Source organism: Leptonotus elevatus, chromosome 2, assembly GCF_054856555.1.
Source record: "Leptonotus elevatus isolate MCC_2025b chromosome 2, RoL_Lele_1.0, whole genome shotgun sequence".
NCBI classification, from domain to species: Eukaryota; Metazoa; Chordata; class Actinopteri; order Syngnathiformes; family Syngnathidae; genus Leptonotus; species Leptonotus elevatus.
In genome coordinates this window covers 37,838,754-37,860,028 of record NC_141240.1, presented here as the reverse complement: position 1 = coordinate 37,860,028, position 21,275 = coordinate 37,838,754, and the positions used below count along the sequence as shown (strand labels likewise).

The window sequence follows — 21,275 nt, the reverse complement described above, 5'->3', positions numbered from 1 at the left end:
TTTTCACTTTATTCTGTTCTGCCACCAGGTTATTATTTCCCCAATCCTTAGCACAGTTTACAGTATTAAAAAACAACAACAACTCTGGTAAGTGCATGTTTTATTTCATTAGAGCTCCATTTACATCCCAATAAAACAGCGTAACTTAACACACATTGTACTTGCATGATATTTTCATAAAAAAAAAAGATGTCATCCATCATTGGCCAGCAATGTTTGACTTATTGTTGACATGACTTACCACCTTTTTACACTTACTGTACTTGGCTGAATGGTACTTTTTCTCTCTCTCTCTTAATAAGAGTCACAATCGCTCGGAAAAGCAAATGCCACCAACTTTAACACTGTTAGAGAGGTATTAGTGTAACAATATGCTCATTGTTGTGATTACAGAACTATACCACATGAAACTGAAGAGCTGAACCGAAGATGTTTGACTCTGTAGTGTTATCAAAATTAGTGACAACTCTCAGTAGTTCACCACTGCAAACTAGCACTGTTCTGTTGTGGCCTTTCGGTGCATATGATGAAAAACAAAATGTGCTTGGGTCCCCGAGCCCCATACACTGCCAATAAAGACACGCAAGGTCCAACTTCACTAAACATTTTTGCTCCTGTTGTACATACAAAAAAACTTTTTTTCTGAGCTCTATTGATCATCATGGAAGTTAAAAGAATAGCAATAAAAGAGCAGCAGTTAAAATGAGAAAAAAAAGTGAAAAAGTGGTGAATTTTGGATGCTCAGTACCTTTTTCACCTGAGATTACATTTGTTTGTAAAAGGGCATCAGAGGCAATCAAGGTGGCACTTGGAAAATATTAAAGCACTCAATATGATGGCACGTGGAAGTGAAATATGTACGGCACGTTCGAAAAGTCTACACACGGCCCTTTTCAAATGTCAGGTTTGTGTGACAGGGAAAAAAAAATGAGCCCATCGTATTCAATTTCAAAACTTTCTCCACAAATGTGATCCATAACATGTACAACTCAATTAAAAATAATCTTTGCAAAGAACTAAAAATAAACTACGTGGTTGCACAAGTGTGCACACCCTCATAACTGTACCAATACGGCTGCTGTGAATTAATGAGTGAGAACATTCAAAACAATGTTAGATGAGTGTCAGCAAACAACTGTCACCATTTAAACAGCATCTGAATAAACTCAACTCTAGTGGAGCCGTTTATAATCCTCTCCTTGACAAAGTCCCTAGTATTACATCTGAAATGTATTTGGGGTTGATCAAAAGCACTTGTTGGCCGGTGTGCGTTTTAACTTGAGTTTGAATGTGATTGGTTAACTCTGAACACAGCCGCAACCTGTTGAGAAGATGGTGTGCATGCTTCTGCAAACACATTTTCTTAGTTGTTTATTTTTACTTTTTCAATTGAGTTGTAAAAGATTTTAGCTCACATTAACAGTGTAAAAGGGTTTTACCTTGGTCTTATTTATTTTTTTTATATGTCACAGAAATCTGGCATTTGAAACACTGCATGTGTAGTTTCACTTTTGCAGTAGTGACCACAATTATTTTTCTGATGACAGAAACTGAAAGTTGCAAGATAAAAGCACAATGGTTGTTCCAGGTTATGGAAACAAAACGAAACAAAAACAAGCGTACCATATCATGGTGAAGGTCTGCCTCCCAATGACACAAGCAGCAGTCCAGCGAGGAACAAAAAGCTTCATCGGTACCGTTAAGAAAACAATCACCTGCAAGTCTGCATGGAGGCATCAGCTCATGTCAAGTGCACTAAAAGGCTTTCATCATCAGTTTATCGATACAATTTACCCCAATTATTTGAAATATCATAGAAAAGGTCATTTATTTCAGTAGAAATTTAGATGTGTCGATATACGACGTCATTCAAAATACTTTTCATAAAGCCAATTCTTACCTAGTTTAAAAATCATTATAACTTTGTGTGTAGTTAATCTATAAAATTTTCAACTCAAGTTAAATTTTTTGAATTGAATGGCTACATTTTGTTGAATGGATGTTACGGACCAAACCAGCAAGTGAATCATCATCAATTTATGTTTGTGCATTTTCTGCATTGTCATTTAGAAATAACCACTTTTTTTTTTTTTTTTTTTTTAAATATGATTAACTGAACAAATAATTGATAGATTAATAGATTATCAAAACAATCATTAGTTGCAGCCCTAATCTCCTTTTTCAGTCCATTCATGGATCAAATGCCTGTTTTGAATTTTTCTTGTTCAGCTCCTTGTTAGAGAAGAGCATGTTGTCCAAACAGTAGGAAAATACTCAATAGTTGCAAGTTTAGAAAAGGCCAAATAAATTCACATGTAAATGTTATGGTGCATTTTAGGTCGAATTTTACCCGAAAGCCAAATCGCCCTAATGTTTAACGAGTGGCGAGTATCATATTTGAGGGCCAACATAGGCGTTGATGCACAAGCGAGGCAACATCCTGGAACAGTAAATCAGTGACTATAGGCATGTGCAGCACTATTGACTTTTGTGGAGGTGTTTTTTGTTTTGTTTATTCATTTCTTGTGCATGGCTGCAAATCATGTGTGATGATGGTCAACATGCATGAGTTCGCTGAATGAAGTTTCTTGAGCTCTCAAATCTGGCTGTGCTGGAAGCGCCGGTCGCCCGTCATTGTCCTTATATGAGTGTGCTGACCGATCACTGGAAACAGTGCGCAAATGTGTGTGTATGTGTGTGTGTGTGTGTCAGCACCAAGGCTCGCGCTGCGCTCGGCCCCGCGCCAAACTGTCTGCCCGCTGCCAGGCGCTCTTCATTAAAGCGAGGCCTTCGCTGCAGCGCTTCTGCACTGACGGCTCGCACACATCTCTGTGGGGGAGCGCCACCTGTGGACAGAGATGACAACGCTGGTAAATGGACAGAACTTCACAAAAGTGGAGTTAACACAAATATGCCAGAGGGAAGAAAGAGGCTCACAACCCTCCAAATGCAGACATATTCATAAAACAACACAATATGACAAGAAAAACAAGGTGCAAAAACAAAACCCACAAAAAAAACCTTAACATTTATTTATACATGTATAATAGTTTGGGAGACCTATTTTGAGTGAGGTTGCATACAAAAAAAACCCACTGCTGTCGTCATGGTGGATTTGTTCAATAAAATATCTCGTTTATAAAAGCAAATGTAATGAGTGATGATCAAAAAGGTTAGTTCCTGTGACAATGAACAAAAACAGCATTTGCCTAATAATTTGGAACAAAGTGTACTAAAAGTATATTAACCAGTGGATGAAATACATTTGTGTAAATTAACTCATTTGCTCCCCAAAACATATAAAAACAATCTATTTTAAATATTGCTATTGCCATGGTCCCAAAAACTTATTTATACGGCCCATGCTGCTGCTCACCGCTCCCTTAGGGGATGGGTCAAATGCAGAGAATGAATTTCGCCCCACTTAGGTGGGTGTGACAATCAGTGGTACTTTAACTTTATGGGTTTTTTATGCTAGAGCATACAGAAGACTTTGATGCAGCCTCTGACCTGAAGAGGTTGCTTAAAGCAATTGTAGGTATTACAAAAAACGGCCTGCAGGTGGCAGCAGAGTATTAGAGATCAACCAGAGCCATGTTGCAACAAGCTCTTTTCCCCAGTGTTTTCAACAGGTTTGTGAATAATGATGACATTTAGCTATATTCTAATGCTAATTGCTGCAAAACGGAAACAGATGAAAGAAGAGACTCTAATCTTTCTTTTGGTAGGTTCCATGTTTTTATAGCAATAGTACACAATATTCTGTGGGCCTTGGAAAATCTGTCAAAATCCAGTAAAACAGCCGGGAGCGAAGGGGGTTGCTTCAGTCAAAATGGCAGGGAGTGAGTGAGTTAAACACACCGTTTTTTTCTAGGCATGCACGATAATGCCATTTTCAACCGATAGCAATAAACCAATAATTTAGAAAGTGCAAATGTCGATAACCGATAAGTTAACCGATAATTGTTTGCAAAATTAACTTGAATACAAATATACTTTCGAATCCTACTATCAGTCTAACATGTACAAATACAATGAAACATTGTGTAAAGCACCATGAAGCTGAATTTTATTTAATATCTTTGCTTGAAAAACAACCCGTAATTCATTTTTGAGTTTGCCAAGACAAAACAGTCATGTTTTAAAAATGCGACAAAAAACTGCATTTAACATTTTGGGGAGACACAGTAAAGAAAGCCCACAATGGCGACTGCCATGTCGCCATAATGCATCTTCTGTGAACACGAGGTCGCGCGCATCATGACATCACAGATATGCGACACTACCATAGGAGAGGGGAGGGGTTGAGGACTTGGGCACAACTTGAGCCACAAACACAACAGGGGTCCATTTCACAAAGCATGTTCAACAAACACCGAGTTAACATGACATGACCTGAGAGAGGAAAGTTTTATCACCTGGAGTTACCACTACACTAAAAAGACCACATCAATGGAGTCCCGAATCGACGAGTCACCATGGCAACGGCGAAGCAGAATGTGACGCCGCCCCTCTGCTTCCACGGCTTTTTTACCCCTCTCAACTGAAAATCTTAATGCGATCATATGACGAATTTGAACATGTCTTTAGAAAAAAGTGCAACACCGGGTTAGGTGGCGTGGGAGAACGTTGCTGTTCGGGTGTCGGGTCAATGCGTACATTTAAATGTAATCCTTTGGAATCACAATAATATTACAGGGCACACCTGTTGAATGTTAACTCATTAATTAATTTCATTTAGGTGCAATCCTGCGGAGGAGAAGCGCACTTGACTTAAGATGAAATATAAAAAGCATGATTCAAACGGCTATAAGAAAAAAACGCAACACATAATATATGCTGGGATGTGAGCGCATGACTACGGCTGGTAATGTTGCAAATGCAAAGACGGATTAAGTTATGTATATAGATGATGGACTGTGACGTGATGTGATGTACCGCTCAAAAAGATAAATGTCCAGAAATGCCAGCATATCTATGTGAGGTCCGATAACAATCTCACGCCGAATATTTAATTCCCTGCGCAATAATGCGGCACCTTCCTCCAGAGGGTCGTTGTCAAAAGGACATGTCATGTTCGTGGACTTTACGCTATAAACTATAGGCGTATAGGCAAATAACTCGCCGCAGTGGACTGAATGCATGAGTAAATGAAATGTCGTGTGTGACTGAAAGGAGGCGCGTGCCGGGAAAACCTCGAGGTTCATTGTGATAAACCTTCTACCGACCCGGTTAGGTTCATGGACACTGTTACTACGGTAACTGACCGAGAGCTTAAATCACCTCTTTTTATGAAACAGGCTAGAGTTACCTCTTTTCCTCTGGTTTGAAATGGACCCCAGATGGACCAACGCGGCAAGTCTATTATTATCGACGGATTCCTTTATTATCTCGTATATCTGTTTGACGTCAAATTGGTCGATAATTGCCGATAATTATATCAGCCACCGATATTATCATGCATACCTAATTTTTTGCAGTTCAAAGTGAAAAAAAGTTATTTCATCAAGAGGTTGCACACAATAAAATCATCGAAATCCAGAAACATCTTTTAAGTAGATACATAATTTAATTTAAAAAATCGGAAACCCGAAGCCGAATGATTTTATTTTGTGCAACCACTTGACAAAATAAGATTGATTGCCATCTATTTAGAGTGTACAGAATCCACACAAGAAAGACAAGATTCGACATTTGAACGCCAAACCTCAAAACTGTCAAGCAGACATGCTAATCATGCCGCTACATACATAAAATGCTAAAAAGACAAACAGTCTTCCTAACCCACCTGGAAGATTCTTCTCCATGCGCTGTCCAATGCCTCGAGCAGTCTGTCTCTTTCCTCACACCCACTGAAATACAAGACCCACGGGGGGAGGAAGCGGTCACGATCCGCAGCAAACTCCTGCCAGTAAAACAAGAAGCAGAAAAGGCGTGAAGGTGAATGAAAGCGCGCAAAGGTTCAAGGTCACTCACGATGACGCAGTACTCCACGCCGGCCTCCAGGCGGACGGCCTCGATGTCGCAGATGTCGGCGCTGCCCAGCGAGCGGAAGAAACTTGTCTGGCAGTCCTGATGGCAAGTCAGCAGCCTGCTGTCCGTCACCACCAGACAACATGGGATACACGGGGTGGGGGCCGCACCTTGGGGGATGACCTGGAAGACAGCAAATTGTAGACAAATCTTTGTAGTGCTCCAGTTCATGTACAGTTTCGCTATTCACAAATATTTAAAATCTCTGTCCTTACTCCTTTGGAGACAGACTGGCACAGCAGCTGCATCCAGTCAGCCATGCCCTGTTCGTTGCTAGCACTGAGCTCCAGTGGGGGGCGCTCCGTCAGGATGACTTGAAAGGCATGCGGACGCTCGGTGCTGTTTGAACGACGGCACCCTCCGCAATATTCTCCCCTGACATATGAAGGGGAAGACATGTGGATAGTGAGCTGGTATAACTGCCTCTGGCTACACTGCAGTGACGTCAAAACAAAACAAATTAAAAGTTACCCCATAGTGACTGAGAGCACAGGTGTGACATCAGTCCTTTCTGCATAGAGGTACAGAATTCCATTTCTAGAAGAAGGAGACAAAGTCATCACAGAATTCTGAGAACGTCACATAAAGATTAGAATTATATAGTTTGGTCCAAAGGCAAAACTACTAGCACAATATTCCTCTTATGTAAAAGCCAAATGTATTTATCAAGAATAACAAGTGTATTAATCCTCATTAAGTATAATAATATACCAGATAGCCTAATGGTATAGTAGGTTTAACAAAATTGACAAATTATTTTAAAATTGTTTTTGATATTTTGATGTTGAAAAAGTTTATACTTCCTCCTATTCCTTTTCGAACTTTCTAACTTACTACCAAAGACTTTAGATCTCTTGTTGCTTAATATGATGTTATGTTTTGTTTCTTGTTTACTTCAATTGCTTTTTTTCTTCTTATAATTTTTTGCTTTTTACAAGTTTTGGCTTCACAATTTTTATTTGCATTATTTTATTTATTATTATAATTTTTTACGCATGTTTGAAAGAATTTTTTTTAATCAAATATAGAACTTATCTAAATCCTTGCCAGACAGAATTAAAGAACAGAGCGGGATTTGCCCATCCCAGTGTAAACTCTATGTACTGTGTGAATAATTGAACTACTGTATGCAAAAAAAAACAACATAATACGAACCTGAGGACGAGGTAGCAGCTTTTCCATAGTTCCTTGCCCAGGTATGTGGAACCAGCCCGGTACTGCATCAGCCCTTCCTTAGTGCTGGAAGGTAATCTCATGTTGGGCAAGGTCGTATCCATAGGATCCTCCCAGTGGACCAATGAATATAGATGTATCGAAACTTCAGAAACCTGGAGGTATACGTAAAGAAGCGCTGCCAGTGATTCTCAACCACTCTATCTTGGCAAGTTACTTAATGGATTTCAAATGTATTTACTACAAATAATTTCAAGTAAATGCTCTTTTACTAAATTGCAAAAGATACAATCAGAACAGCCACCTGCGACTATTTATAGAACAGAATACAGTACTTTTTGTGATATTTGTATTGGTGGTGTGCCATGAGAGGTTTCTTATGCAACTTGGCTCAAAGGATGGGAATCACTATTTTTTTTAATCAACAAGAGGACATTAACATGTCTTCACCTCACGATGAGATTCCTGGGAGACAAATTTGGTGAGAGAAAGTTTTTCCATGGTGGCATCAGTCAGGATGGAAGGATATGGGGGCTCGCGACAACCTTTCACCATTGCCGTCTTAAGTACAGACAGGAACCATCTGGAGGCAAAAGGTGATGAGATTGCCGTCGGCAGCCGGTGTCGTAAAGAGTCATGGGGACATGTTGACACACACTCACAGGGTCAAGGAGGCATCGGCTGTGTCTAACAGGAACTTCCTTCTTCTATTAGTGCAAACTATGCTCACTGTCTGTTGATCAAGGCCCACCTGAGAACATGACACTTTTTTAAACAGAACACAACAGCAATAGCGATACAGTGACATATAGACCTCTAGATATGTAGCCCTATCGATATAGACAGATTGCAACAGAACAGAGATAGCAGATCTATTTATAGAGCTGCTAGAAGGTCAAGAATGAAGGTGGAGGGAGTCAGTGTTAAAAAAAACAAAAAAGTTGCAGGCTTCTGCTAGAAAGCTCAAGAAAAATATATTTTTCATCTTCCAGAATGGCAATGAATCAACCCTGCACACATCCAAATCGAGAAAATAATCGCTTTAATAAGAGTTTTGGAATGGCTCAGCCAGAGTTCAGACATAAATCCCGTCAAATATTTGTGGGGTGATCTGAAGAGGGCTGTGAACAGAAGAACCCTTCACAATCTGACAGATTTAGAGCATATTCAGTCAAGTGGAGTGGGCAATTTTTGATAAGTAAAGATCGGCCGCACTGTTATGATCCTAAGCTAATAATAAATGACAAAAGGTGTTGCAACAAAGTATTAGTTTGAGGGTGTGCATATTATAACTAGGTTATTGTAGATTTTTTTCCTTTTAAAAGATTTCAGGGTTTTTTTTTTCAATTGAGTTGTACAGGCTATAGTTCACAGGTGGAAAGTAATTTATCTTAGTCTGATACTCTGATGTATTTTTTTTTAACAGCAAAAAATTGATATTTGACAGAGATAGATTGAGCTAGATAGTTACAGATAAGAGAGCAATTATCCAGATAGTGACATATAGGCAGAAAGACTATGATAATGCAGGAAAAGATCTTACTGAGAGATAATCAAGCTCATTATAAGAAACAGCATCTTCCACCGTATAAGGCTTCTCTGCTGCACCTGTGTAGAATAATGCAGTTTCAACAACATCTCAAAGATTACACACTTACGAGGATGGATCACAGAACATTTGTGTATTGGGACAAAGAGCAACATTTCCTTGTTGACTCACTGACCTTTCCTCAGCAGGTAGATGTAACAATCAGTCAGCAGCAGGTAAAGAGGCTGCAGGTCCCCTTCCATATGGCCTGTACTCATTCTCACCATCTAAACAGACAAGATGGGATGCTGTTACAGTGGACTGCTTTAAAAAATATATATATATATCAGCAATTAGCCTGACACACAATACTGTAGCCCCGCTGACGATCTGAGACTTCCACTTCCACTGAACCACAGCTCCAACCAATATATGAACAAAAAGCTCAAAAAGACATTTCAAAAGAAAGCTTTTCACAAATCTGCCATTGTAGCGGTACAGTCAGTGTACAGTGGAGCCTTGAGATGCAAGTGCCTTGCAGAGCATTGTTTTTTTATACAATACTTCTGAGCGCAGGTTTCCTTGTGGGGGAAACAAATTGTGTGGGTTTCTTGGGAAGCTGGAACAGATTAATTGTATTTGCCCATTTCAATGGGTAACGATGATTTGCAATTAGTGTTAATTTTAGTCGCCATTTTTAAATGTAGTCTCAGTTTTAGTCCAGTTTCAAGCCTGCTTGTTAGTTTTTAATCATAGTTAGTCAACCTCATCCCGATTTTATTTAGTCAAGTTTTAGTCGATTATAAGTTTTTGTCTTTATTTTAGTCCAAGAAAACAATTTTATTTGTCTAGTTTTAGTCAACAAAACTGTCAATGTTTTAGTCTATTTTTAGTCAGGACAATCATTTTACCCCTGTATTTTTTTGTCAGTAGATTATGTTGAACATTTCAGATCTAAAACTATTTCAAATAAAAATTTCTCTCATCTTTTTGATGAAAAACAACTTCACACACAATTATAGTATATCAACAAGTGGCTACTATGGCTCCATGTTATGAGCTAGTAAATCAGACATCATAAATTAGCGGTCGGATTAACATTGTTGGAACGTTATAGCTCTTGGATTAATGTTACATTATAAATATAATTTACTTTTTCTTTTCTTTTTTTTACTTTTCATCGTGAATCCACCTTCTGTCTGTCCCATGTTTGTGCATGTTGCACTCGCTAGCTGCGGATTTGAAAGGGATTTTTGTCACTGTGTCACATGACAGTGTCACAGTGACATATTAGCAGAGACAAGATTTTACCAAATCAAATCATTTTCGTCTCATTTTTGTTCATTAACTAAAATGTGATAGATTTTACTCCAGTTTTTATTAAATGAAGTACATTTTCATCTCGTCTACATTAGTCGAGGAAAATGCATACTGATTTAGTCCCAGTTGTTTTAGTGTAGTCTAGTTTTAGTCCGGTGAAAAAGTTGTGTTGCCGAAATTATTTTTGTTTAGTTTTCGTTGACAAAATGAACACGATTTGCGACATGGATGTTTTGCATTACAATGGCAGTAAGAGAACTCGGATATTTAGGTGGCACTGTACTCAATATACAGTAATTTCTAGACTATAAACCGCTACTTTTTTTCACTTGCATTCTACCCTGCGGCTAATACAAAGGTGCGGCTTATCCATCCGATTACAATGGGGCGCACTACAAAGGAAGCGCAAGAACATCAGGCAGAGCAAAACAAACCAAGTGAGCCCAAATACAGTAGGAGAGACAGAACGAGAGAGAGGCAATTTGCGCCCTCATTATGGAAAAAAAAAGTAGCGGGAACATTAAAACACCTGCGGCTTATATTCGGGTGCTGCTTATATGTGTAACAAACTTGGGCATTCCCCAAATTTAGCTGGCGCGGCTTAGTCAGGTGCGCCTTATAGTCCAAAAAATATTGTAAAAGGTGATCACCCTGAAGAGTTGTTCCTCATTCTCTCTGAACACATGAATCATGAGGAGTAGTAAGTGGTTGTTGTCCACCCTAAAAGACAAAAAAATGGACATGAAACGCAGGTCGCGGGATTACAAAAAAGCACAAAGAACAGATCGCCTCCTTACTTAAATTCAGCAGGATGAGAACTTTCAGAGGGACTAAGCTTCTCTTCTTGGACAGCAGCCATTTTACACTCGTCCGTATCATATTCCTCCTCATTCTTCACATCAGGTTCCCGTCCTGCCGGCGCTTCTCCCTCTCCTTGATCTTCATGGCCACCTGAAAGTATCGTTGACTGGCAATGCTCTGTAGGGTCATGGTGCCCACCACCTGGGGGAGCAGCGTCTGGATTGTCGGGGGTAAGGCAGAGTACGTTTTGATGGGCCTGCATGAGGTCTGGGCTTGAGTCCGGGTCAGGAGGCTTGCCGTCCGGGTCCTCTCGAAAGGGCTGCTGCGCAGGAGGCTCGGGCGGGTCCCAGACCTCATCGTTAAGTCTGTCCATGACATCCCGGAGCGGTTGGCCAACGCTATCCATGGAGGTGTCGGTCATCTCAGGAAGCCTTAGCAGGGCCTCCACGTCGTTCTCATTGCATTTCTCCGCCAGCTGTGTTCCAACCCTGTCAAGGTGGATTACAGTGCAGTTCAAAGAATTGGAATCTTCAGCGTTCGGGAAGCTGCTGTCCATTTGGATGTGCTCGGACGATAAGGAGTTATGGATGCTGCCAATGGAATCTGTGGAGCTTTTCCCACGTCGTTTTTTGCTGCCTTTCCTTCGTCTTGCCATTCTGGATGTGGAGAGGAATAAGCTGTTCATTCTTACATGTAGCCAGTGAATAATTGATCAAATGGTGTGTAATGTTACAGTAGCTTAGCTGTTTTTCTTATCCAATGCAGAAGATTTGCATGAAATGTTTTCAAAAAACATTTATTTAGTTATTTCTGTCTAACTTTTGTGTGCAATACATTTTAATTGAATCAGTATGTAAATTGTTTATCACATTTTCCTACATTTAAGCACAGTGGTAATGATGAAACTGTACATAACTGTGGCTTTAAAATATTAAATGTAATTTTTTGGAATAAAACGTCTACCACGTAAACAACACTAATGTAGACAAAGTAGGGCTGTGCAATTAATTAAAATTCAATTACATTTTCAATTACACTCCACAATTAAAAAATCAGCATAGTAAAAAAAGAACAAAAAAAGATTAATACTAATTTGGAGTTGTTTAAATTTATACATTTGCATCTTTTTTAAATGTTAAAATAACTAATTTAATAAATGTTGTTTCATCCAAAAGGAACTTGCATAAATATAGTGTTTCAAAGAACTTTATTTGTCTTAATATTTGTCACGTTTAAACATTTTCTTGTTTTGTACCAAAAATAAATAATCGTCCTAACTGTGATTTCAATTATTATTTAATTATTATTAAGTGTTATTCCGATACCGTTTTTTGGGCCCCGATACGGATACCGATACCCAGTTTTGCAGTATCGACCGATGCCAATACCGTACCGACACTTAGATTGTTTGTTTTTTCCCCAACATGAAAATGCTGCCCTGTCATTGGTTCAGAACATTCAAGGGCCAATAGGACATCTTGGCTCCGCATGCAGTGAACATGTCACAAATCAGTGAATGTCATGCACAAGCAAGACACAAGATGCTGCATCCAAAGTCCTATATTACCATCAGAAATAATGTCCGATACCACTGCAGTATCGGGACTCTCCCGATACCGGTATTAGAACAACACTAATTATTACCAAAATAATAGTGATGAATATTTTCTTCATAATCGAGCAGCCCTAAGACAAAGGTATGACAGTCAGCAATCGACTTTACCGAATGACTTCCAGCTCATTGTTGGTGCTTTCCGCGCCGACTCCAGCGTACGCGTTGTGCCAGGCGGCCACATGGACCGGCGTGACGTCGGCCGAGGTGTTGGTGTCCGAGTCATGATTGAAAGGGTTGTGTCTGGATGCGGGACTGGGCGGCGAAAGACGGGCGCCCACCTTCGCCTTGCCATTGCCGGCAGATAAGACCACCGAGTCGCTGATGACGGTCAGAGGATCAGAACCACTGGACCTCGGGCAGCTGGCCTGGTCGGTCAGGTCGCCTTCTTTTGTGGAAAGTGACACCGAGACAATGAGTTATGTCAAGAACCATATTGCATGTTTGCTTTTGGAGTTGTAGAAATACACATTTTGCAAATGAGGGTTTTAATAGATAGATGTAGGCATTATATAATGTACCACTATCAGAAGCATTTCAACTGAAGCAATGTGTATTTCTACATTCCCACTCCGCACAACACACGAGTTAGGACTTGCGGTATTCTTGATGTTCATCAGCAGGGTCCAAAACATTTAAGACAAAATAGGAAGACAGTAGTAGTATAGTAGTAGACAGCAAGAAGTGGCACAGGCCTATAATGAGCATTTCTTTACGATGATGAGAAAACTCACACAAATTCACATTCGGCATTTGTTGATTTGAGTTGAAGAGCTTCAAATAACCAAAAGTAGTACTTTGTCGCCACCTTGTGGCATTTATAAGCAATTATAGTGCAGTTCAAACTTCTTCTCCTTTTTTTTGGCCGGGGGGTCGAACACTAGCGGAATTTGTGTCATTATTAAAGCCATGAGCTCAGCTGACCTAATTAACTTCTTCTTTTTTTTAATGCAGCAGTTTTAGCACAGTAATAAAGATATTTAGAATTATCGCTTTGCACATCAGCCTCAAAGTTCTAAGTTTCAGGATTCACAGCTTGTATGCTTCTACGGACAATTGTTTATTACCGTCTCTGATCAGATTCTAGGCCAGTGTCACATATCAGACATTAAGAAGAACCACAACACTGACACACTGGACAAGATGAGAAGAGTGACAACAGCCACACTCGTCTCACAGTGCTAAAGAAAAAGGGAGGGTTAGGATGACATCCCACATGAGCTTCGTGCATGATAACACAACATCAGCAGAGCAAGCAACGTCACGTGTTGGATGATGAAGACAAAAAATTAACAAATAATAAACAATAAATAAACAATAACAAAGCCTAATCATACTGTGCATTCAAAGTTGAAGACAGATACAGTGGCACCACGAGATATGAACTCGTAACTCAAAACACTCGTTTCGCAAATCATCTAAATTATACATATATAACTTTTAATATCCGTTGCTTAAACACGTTGGTCAACACTGCAAATGATCCCAATCATTAGCCCATCTACGTCGTTTTCCATTATGTGTTAGCATTGAGCTAGTGGGTGTGTTCCAAAGGAAAAGTTGTTGTTTTCTTAATACGCAAAGTGTAATTCCATTATTTAGTTTGATTGTGAAATTCAACTTCAAAAGAGGTTGAAGTCGCATCTTTGAAGAATTGGTCGCTCGCTGTCAAACTGCTGCTTACGGTGAAGTGAGTCGAGTTTGCTGCCACCATGCGGCACTGCTATCTCAAATGTATGCTAGCAACTAGCAAGTCAAAGCAAAAGGGGAAAAAAAGTATTTATCTCGAAAAAGGGCACCACTGTATTCACGAAAACAACTGCATATTTGGAAAGGAGTAGCCTTATTTTATGACCGAAAATTGTTCAAGACATTGAGAATTGAGCAAAACTAAAAACTGTGTTTTGACATGGTTATTATTACTGTGTAAACAACACTGTTATCTTGCAATGTTTATCAAAGGAGTTGCTGCGGTTATGCTAAAGGCCATTAGCAAGCCACTTTTGGTTTTCAAATACACTCATAACAGAACAACCAGAATTGAATGTTCCTCAACAGTTGAATTAGAACAATGTCGGTTTTCCACAAGAAGAAACACATCACCTAATGTCATGGCAAAGCCGTGCACACAAATACCATACATTAAGCACAACTGTGGAAAGCACAGCAGAAAACAAAGGAAATAGGAAGTGCATGGATTGATAAGAAGGAAAGGTTTTAACCAATGTCCCACCTTCCCAGTCTGCACTTGGCATTGCCTGCAACACGGGGAAGATGTCACCAAAATCATAATCTAAAAAAAAAGGAGGGATGACATGAAACAGAGAGATTTAGACAAATTGAAAATAATATAAATTATGGCATGCGGAAAAAAAAAATCAATGGCTGGGGAGTAAATAGAAAAGTGGGAACTAGTATGATAGAAATCTTAACAGTGATGCGCCAATCCATGATGCTTGCCATTTTCTTCTTCACTTGCAGCGTCGTAATGTCAAAATTCACAATCCACATTACACTTAACATGGATAACGGAGACAATGTTCCGCTCACCTTCACTTGAGGGGGCGATGGCACTGTCATCCCACTCCAGGTTGGTGGAGGTCAGGGAGGTGAACGAGTGCAGGGATAAACTGTCCGAGCTGGGCAGCCTTTCTTCAAAGTCCAACAGGTTGTGCGGTTTGTAGTACTCTGGCATGTAGGCGGCCACATCCAAATAGGGCACATCCTGGAGCATCAAATGGGGATGTTAGAGACGCGTCACGGGTTCAAAGGGAAGCGTGAAAGAGATGCGGACCAACCAGTTCCAGATCGAAACGAATGAACTCCAATCCGGCTACAAGCGTGAGGAAGAGCGTCAGGTGGTCGTGACTGCAGACCAACGCATTCCTAGAACAACAAAGAAATAGGATTGTGGATATTAGCTTCCATCACAATATTTGAATGCGCTGTAACTTCGTCGGCCATTTGCTGTCACTTAGACACGTACATATTATTTTTGCATACGTAAATACGTAAACCATTTTGCACAACAGTATGTTCTATGCATTTAGGTTTGTAATTTAGAGTTAAACAATATTTACAATGTGCTTGAAAAGAGTGTTTTTTAATAAATTCAACTGTTTTCAAATTAAATATGTTTATTGTAGGGGTGGGGATTTTTGAATGTCTCACAATTCGATTCCGATTTTTTGAGTCTGCGATTCGATTCAGAATACATTTTCGATTAAGAACTATTTTTGCTTCAAAATGATTTGATTGACAATGATTTTTGCTTCAATCTATAGATGTGCAAGGAATTGTAATGATCTACTCCAGTCTGACTCGCTAATGCTAATTAGCGCGCTACTCGCAGCACTTTTATCACTCATAAAAACGGCTCCACACTGAAAAAAAACAACTTTTATTGGAATAACTTGATCGGGACTTTTTCCTTCTACTCTCTAATGTGGCTACAACTTAACAGTGTATCAGACCGCGTGGAACCACACTGCCCCTCAGTGGCCAAACCGGGTACAACATGAACAGCGCTCCCAATAAAGGTACACACAGACAAAGGCAAGACAGTATAAAATAATTGAAATAAAATCAATTTTGGGACATTTAAAATGGATTCTGAATCGTACTAAATGAGAATCGCGATTCTTATGAAAATCAATTTTTTGGCACACCCCTAGTTTATTGCATGTAAAACTATATAAATACATTTTTATAGGCACTGTGACAAGATTTCCCAAAATACTAGACACAAGTCAAAATGCAGTCTGGTTGAAATAGCAACTTCAACCTGAGCAACGCATAAAGAATTTAGAACATCTGATGAAGAGTCTTGGGAATTTGTGTTTTTGTGTGTTTTGTTTGGAAAACCTGGTCGAAAATGCCTTCAAATTAGAGTAAAATAAAGTATCTCCTCGATCGTTTTGGTTCCTGGACTAGTCAGTGAAACCTGTCTCTGATTGGCTGACAAGTTTCAGTAAAAAAACAATTGTTTTTAATCCACCAATAATTATTAATACTGGCCGAAATTTCCAGGGGCTCTCCGGGTTGACCTGTCAAAATTACCGTAATGCTTAAAGCAACAGGATTTATCCAAAAAACTCAACACACAACTCACAAATAAAAAATTATTCATGAGAATAGTGTGAGCAATAGCATAGCTCATGTACTTCAAGGTGAACTTGTTTCTCATCATTTTATTTGTTATGAGGATCTGAGAGATGTTTGAAGTGCTTATTACATATTTTTAGAAAATTCTACAACCATGGCGGCCACTTGTCATGCTGCTCCTTTTATATGGTCTCTCGATAGCAGAACGGTATATGCCGTGATAAATGTCGGTTTGCTGCAGTCCAAACGGACATCGTAACATAAAGGATTGCGCTAATTTATGTTAAGATAAACGTGAGCTCAAAAATTGCATTATCAAACTGAAAACTGCCATAACAGCATGGAGAAAAAAATGTATGGCACAAAATATCCCGTGTATGCCTTAAGGGTTGAATGACTTACTTGAAGTAGTACTTTTGTAGCAGTCCTTGGTTCTCTTGGAAGAGGCGTAGGTAGCTTTCTAAAGAGCTCTCGCTCAACGCCAGGTATAACCACGCCCGACCTAGTAGCACAGTTATCGCAAAGGTTCATGGAGTGCACGCACGAGGATGCAGGTAACGACTCACTTCGACCCAGATTAGTTGCAATGTGCTGAAGCTCGTCGATCTGGCGGACAGCCTCTCTCCTTGTGAAGTGGAGGACAAGAACCCAGTAGCCTGACGAGATATCCTGCAGCCTGCAGCGGAGAATTCACGCTCAAATTGTCAAGGTGATATTTGCAATGTTCGTTGGAACCATTTCATTACATCGCTTTCCTACCCGTAGAGCAGCGCATGGTCTAGGTGCTCGCAGAGCCGCTGTAGGACCCGGTCATGGTTCCGGATGGCTGGAGTCTCATCTTCACATGCCGCAAAGTAACTCTGCAACTGTAGAAACACATTATTTTTCATATGAAGAAGTGAAGAAAACTTGGATATAAAAGTAAACATAATTGATCTCTATTTGGCAGGCAAAACTCCAAACATTCTACGGGAGTGATACAGCTCAATAATGACTTTGTTTTCATCTAGATAGACCACCTAGAACAGTGATTCTTAACCATTGAGCCGCGGCCCAGGCGCCATCTAGCGGGCCGCAAAGTAATTTCAGTTTTGTAACTGTGGGCCGCAGGCAGCTTTCAGTTGAGGCTTTGCACACATGTAGCAGGGTATTCTTAAAACTGAATATTTCCCCCTTCCCCATGAAGAAAAAATAATAATCCAACTTATTCACTGCCATTGACGGCTATAAACGTCAAAAAAAATTTTGAACTATTTCTATTAGTTTAACTTTTTTTCTCTCCACTTTTGTTAACAAGAGAAGGAAAACCTAGATTTTTTTTATTGTACATTTAGAACAGATATAACATTTGTGATTAATCGTGAGTTAGCTATTAAAGTCAAGCGATTAATTAATATTAAAAATGTTAATCACCTGACGCGATTTTAAAAAACAAAATACAAAATTATCAAAAATTAGGGGCATCAGGCGATTACAATTTGTAATTGTAATTAATCGCATGACTTAACTCACGATTAATCACAATATCTGTTATATCTGTTTTAAATGTACAATAAAAAATTCTAGGTTTTCATACACTAGTGTAAAAAAGTGTTAAACTAATAGAAATAGTTCAAATTAATTTTTTACGTCTATAGCCGTCATTGGCAGTGAATGAGTTAAAAAATAACACATCCACATAAACATACACAAAAACGAAGAAGTACGTTTTTAAGCTCATTTAGACGCATGCCAAATTAATTAATTAAAAAAATAATGAGTTCATAGGCCTTAACTAGATTGAATTTAGTTATTAAATATAAACAATAATAAGTCAACATAAAACATGAATTCTGAATGGGCCCCAAGGTAAAAAGGTGAAGAACCCCTGGTCTAGACTTTGACTTTCTTGCAACTGGGATGGGTACGACTGGCAATGACAATGGTCAAACAAACTGCCATAAAACTCATTTGTATCTGAAATAGAATAATCAGGTATTAAAGGCCTAATCAGTTTCTGAATTGGTTGTGTTTGCTAACGAATAGCTCAAATGTAGCTAACCTCACAACTCCATTCGGCAAAACAATATTACAAACAAGGGAAGAATTTAGAGTCAAGCAACAAATTTGACAGAACTAACGATTCAGACTCAGCAATATTGACCAGAGGCAGTGTTGTTGTATCTGAATGAGATCAATGAAGGGAAGTTCATGAAATCGTTCATATTTTGGCCAAACATGAACTGGAAGTAATGTATGTGTGCCTGATGAACGTTTGAATTCATGTGCTCATTCTGGAGTCTGGGAAAGGGCTTTGAATGGCAGCTCATTTTTGTTCACGAGTGCCATTTTCTCACTAAGACTTCCAGAAAGTTGTGGTGGATAAATGCCTTATTTGGAAATGAAGCCTTAGAGACTCACATTGCCGCATATGTCTGAAAAATGTAACGCATGATGGCAGCTTGGAGGTGGAAACAAGGTCGCGGTGGTTAACTTCCTCCAGCGTGACTGCAATGACAGGTAATATCCTACCTCGGATTTCATCTGTGCTTGCACATTCAGTGTTTCCCACAGATTTGAAATCGACGTGGGTGGGTGGACTCCGGCGGTGAGCATGGGAGGGTCTCAGTCCTGTTACTACATCTCCTCTAGCTTCACGATCCACAAGTGAGTGACGTTAATAACTGCAGTCCAGTTTTTGTTCACAAAAAAAGATCATTCAAGCCAAACGTTTTTGTTGGTGTTCTTAAAACTGTATGGTGAAACTTGCAGCTATCTAATAGTGTGTAGTGATTGGGTGGCAAGTGGCAACAATATGAAAATGCCAGAATTTTCAAGGTAGCTCGCAGAGACATAGTGAAGAAAAAAAAAATTATGAACAAGTTCATTTTTGGAATGGTGAATTTAGTACAACATTTTGAATCATAAACGGAACTAATTAATTTAAAATGTGTTACTTGAATTTTGAACTAGATTGCATAGAAAATGAATTTGCTCATTACTGACCTGACCAGATGCTTTACAGATTGAGTGGATGTGACAAACTTACACCAACAGAACGGGATGTAATGCAAGTTCGGATGTTTTGATTGTGATCTGTACAATGCATTAGGATATAAATAAATTGTTGAAGGAGGCCAAGAATGTCCAACATTACCAACACAAAGCCATTGTTTCATCCATCTCCCTTACTCACAAGTACAAGAAAGTACACACAGTACAATCATGAAGTTATTCACTTTCACAGTCACTATATTGCCGTTACATGTAAGTCTACGGACAGATCGACACATTTGAGGCTTTCACAAGAGTAACAACAAGCAGTGGAGTCAAGCTTTCTACAGCAATGTTGTTTTTGTTTTGATTATTCTACAAAGCATTCACCGGCCTCAATATTTTCATAAATCTGCTTTAATGAAGGCAACATCGTGTACATAATACTCCGGTTGGGCTTCATAAGTCAGCCATGTTTCAAGTGTATAGAATGGATAGCTGACAAATACTGCCTCATGCTGAAGATATAGTACGTATCCACGACAATACACATATGCAGCAGGCACCTTTGTTTAGCACCATACTCATGCCGCAGTGTCTCGAAAGCTGCAACATGATTAGCTGTTGTTGAATTTGAAATGACCGCAAGTCAGCGAACGTAAACAGCCAAATGGTTCGGGATGGGCGCAAGCCTGTTTCCCAGATTGCATGCAATACTTGGGAATGAATAAAATGTTAGTACTGTACGTGATGAGCTCTCACCTTCTTGACGGAGGAGGAGATGTTTTCCAGAATACGGTCCCTGACTTTGAGTTGATCCATTGCGCGTGGTTCTCTTGTTGACAGCAGCAGCGGCGGCAGACTGAATCCTGTCAGCTGACTCGAGTGGGCTCCTCCGCTGCTAGTTTTGCTAAAGCTAACGGCGCCGTAGCTCACCAACTTGCCGAATACAGCTTTGGCAACATTTACAAAACTTCAAATAAACGCATAGGTATTGAGGGATTCATTAAATACGGTCCGCAACCTGACGAGAATAATAGTATTGATTTTGTCCTACGATACTTAGCTAAAAGACATTGACGGTAGCTATTAGAAACCACGGATCACAACCATTAAAATCATCTTACTACAATGTCGGTAAACGCGACTTTTTAGCGTCTCTCATTGAGTTACTTTACGTATATTGTTCGCCTAGTTACACGCGTTCAAGGCACGGGCGGCTAACTTATGCTAACTTTCTGCGCTACATGGCTAATCATCGCAGCGACGCATTCGTCTCCGGAAGTGCTACGTCACTGAACAAGTCACAGCCCTTCCCTCCAACCAAAAGCTTACAATATCTTAAAACATAATAGCATGTTTTACTCCGATGTTTTCAGTTGAATGGCATCTATGGGAAACACGTTTGTTCCAAACCGACTTCTTTACTAAGATTATATGTGTACAAAAGCTTCAGGACAAATTATAGTACATGCATTACACGTTCGACATTCCCTGCAGGCCAGACGATGAACCCGCATGCCTATATAAAGACAGCATGCAGCGTTTGCTTCATAACTCGTGGCTGCTTCATCATAACGTGCCTACACAAAATGCCCTAGACACCTGACACTTTAAACATCACTGTGCTGGAGCAACTTCCCTACAAACACAACCTGGCTTGTATAGTTTCTCCCCCTCTATGATGCTGATATTTTACATTGTTGCAAAATCAGACAAAAACAATCCTGG

General features: G+C 39.6%; 1 protein-coding gene across 2 annotated transcripts; it reads right to left on the bottom strand.

Annotated features, from left to right (window-relative positions):
* Positions 1-83: 83 nt before the first annotated feature.
* Positions 84-20,813, bottom strand: plekhm2 (pleckstrin homology and RUN domain containing M2). Of its 2 annotated transcripts, XM_086069486.1 has the most exons (20): positions 20,307-20,813; positions 17,331-17,437; positions 17,138-17,247; positions 16,974-17,073; positions 15,266-15,353; positions 15,018-15,192; positions 14,701-14,760; positions 12,579-12,855; positions 10,852-11,511; positions 10,705-10,774; positions 8,931-9,021; positions 8,750-8,814; positions 7,869-7,957; positions 7,657-7,789; positions 7,189-7,361; positions 6,505-6,570; positions 6,249-6,408; positions 5,977-6,156; positions 5,789-5,905; positions 84-2,846 (listed from the first exon to the last, which is right to left on the bottom strand). In XM_086069486.1, the coding sequence occupies exons 1-20, from the start codon at positions 20,364-20,366 to the stop codon at positions 2,709-2,711; spliced, it is 2,919 nt and encodes a 972-aa protein (XP_085925612.1). In that variant the 5' UTR covers positions 20,367-20,813; the 3' UTR covers positions 84-2,708. The 2 variants fall into 2 exon arrangements, with proteins under 2 accessions (XP_085925612.1, XP_085925613.1); XM_086069487.1 differs by lacking the exon at positions 14,701-14,760.
* Positions 20,814-21,275: the final 462 nt, after the last annotated feature.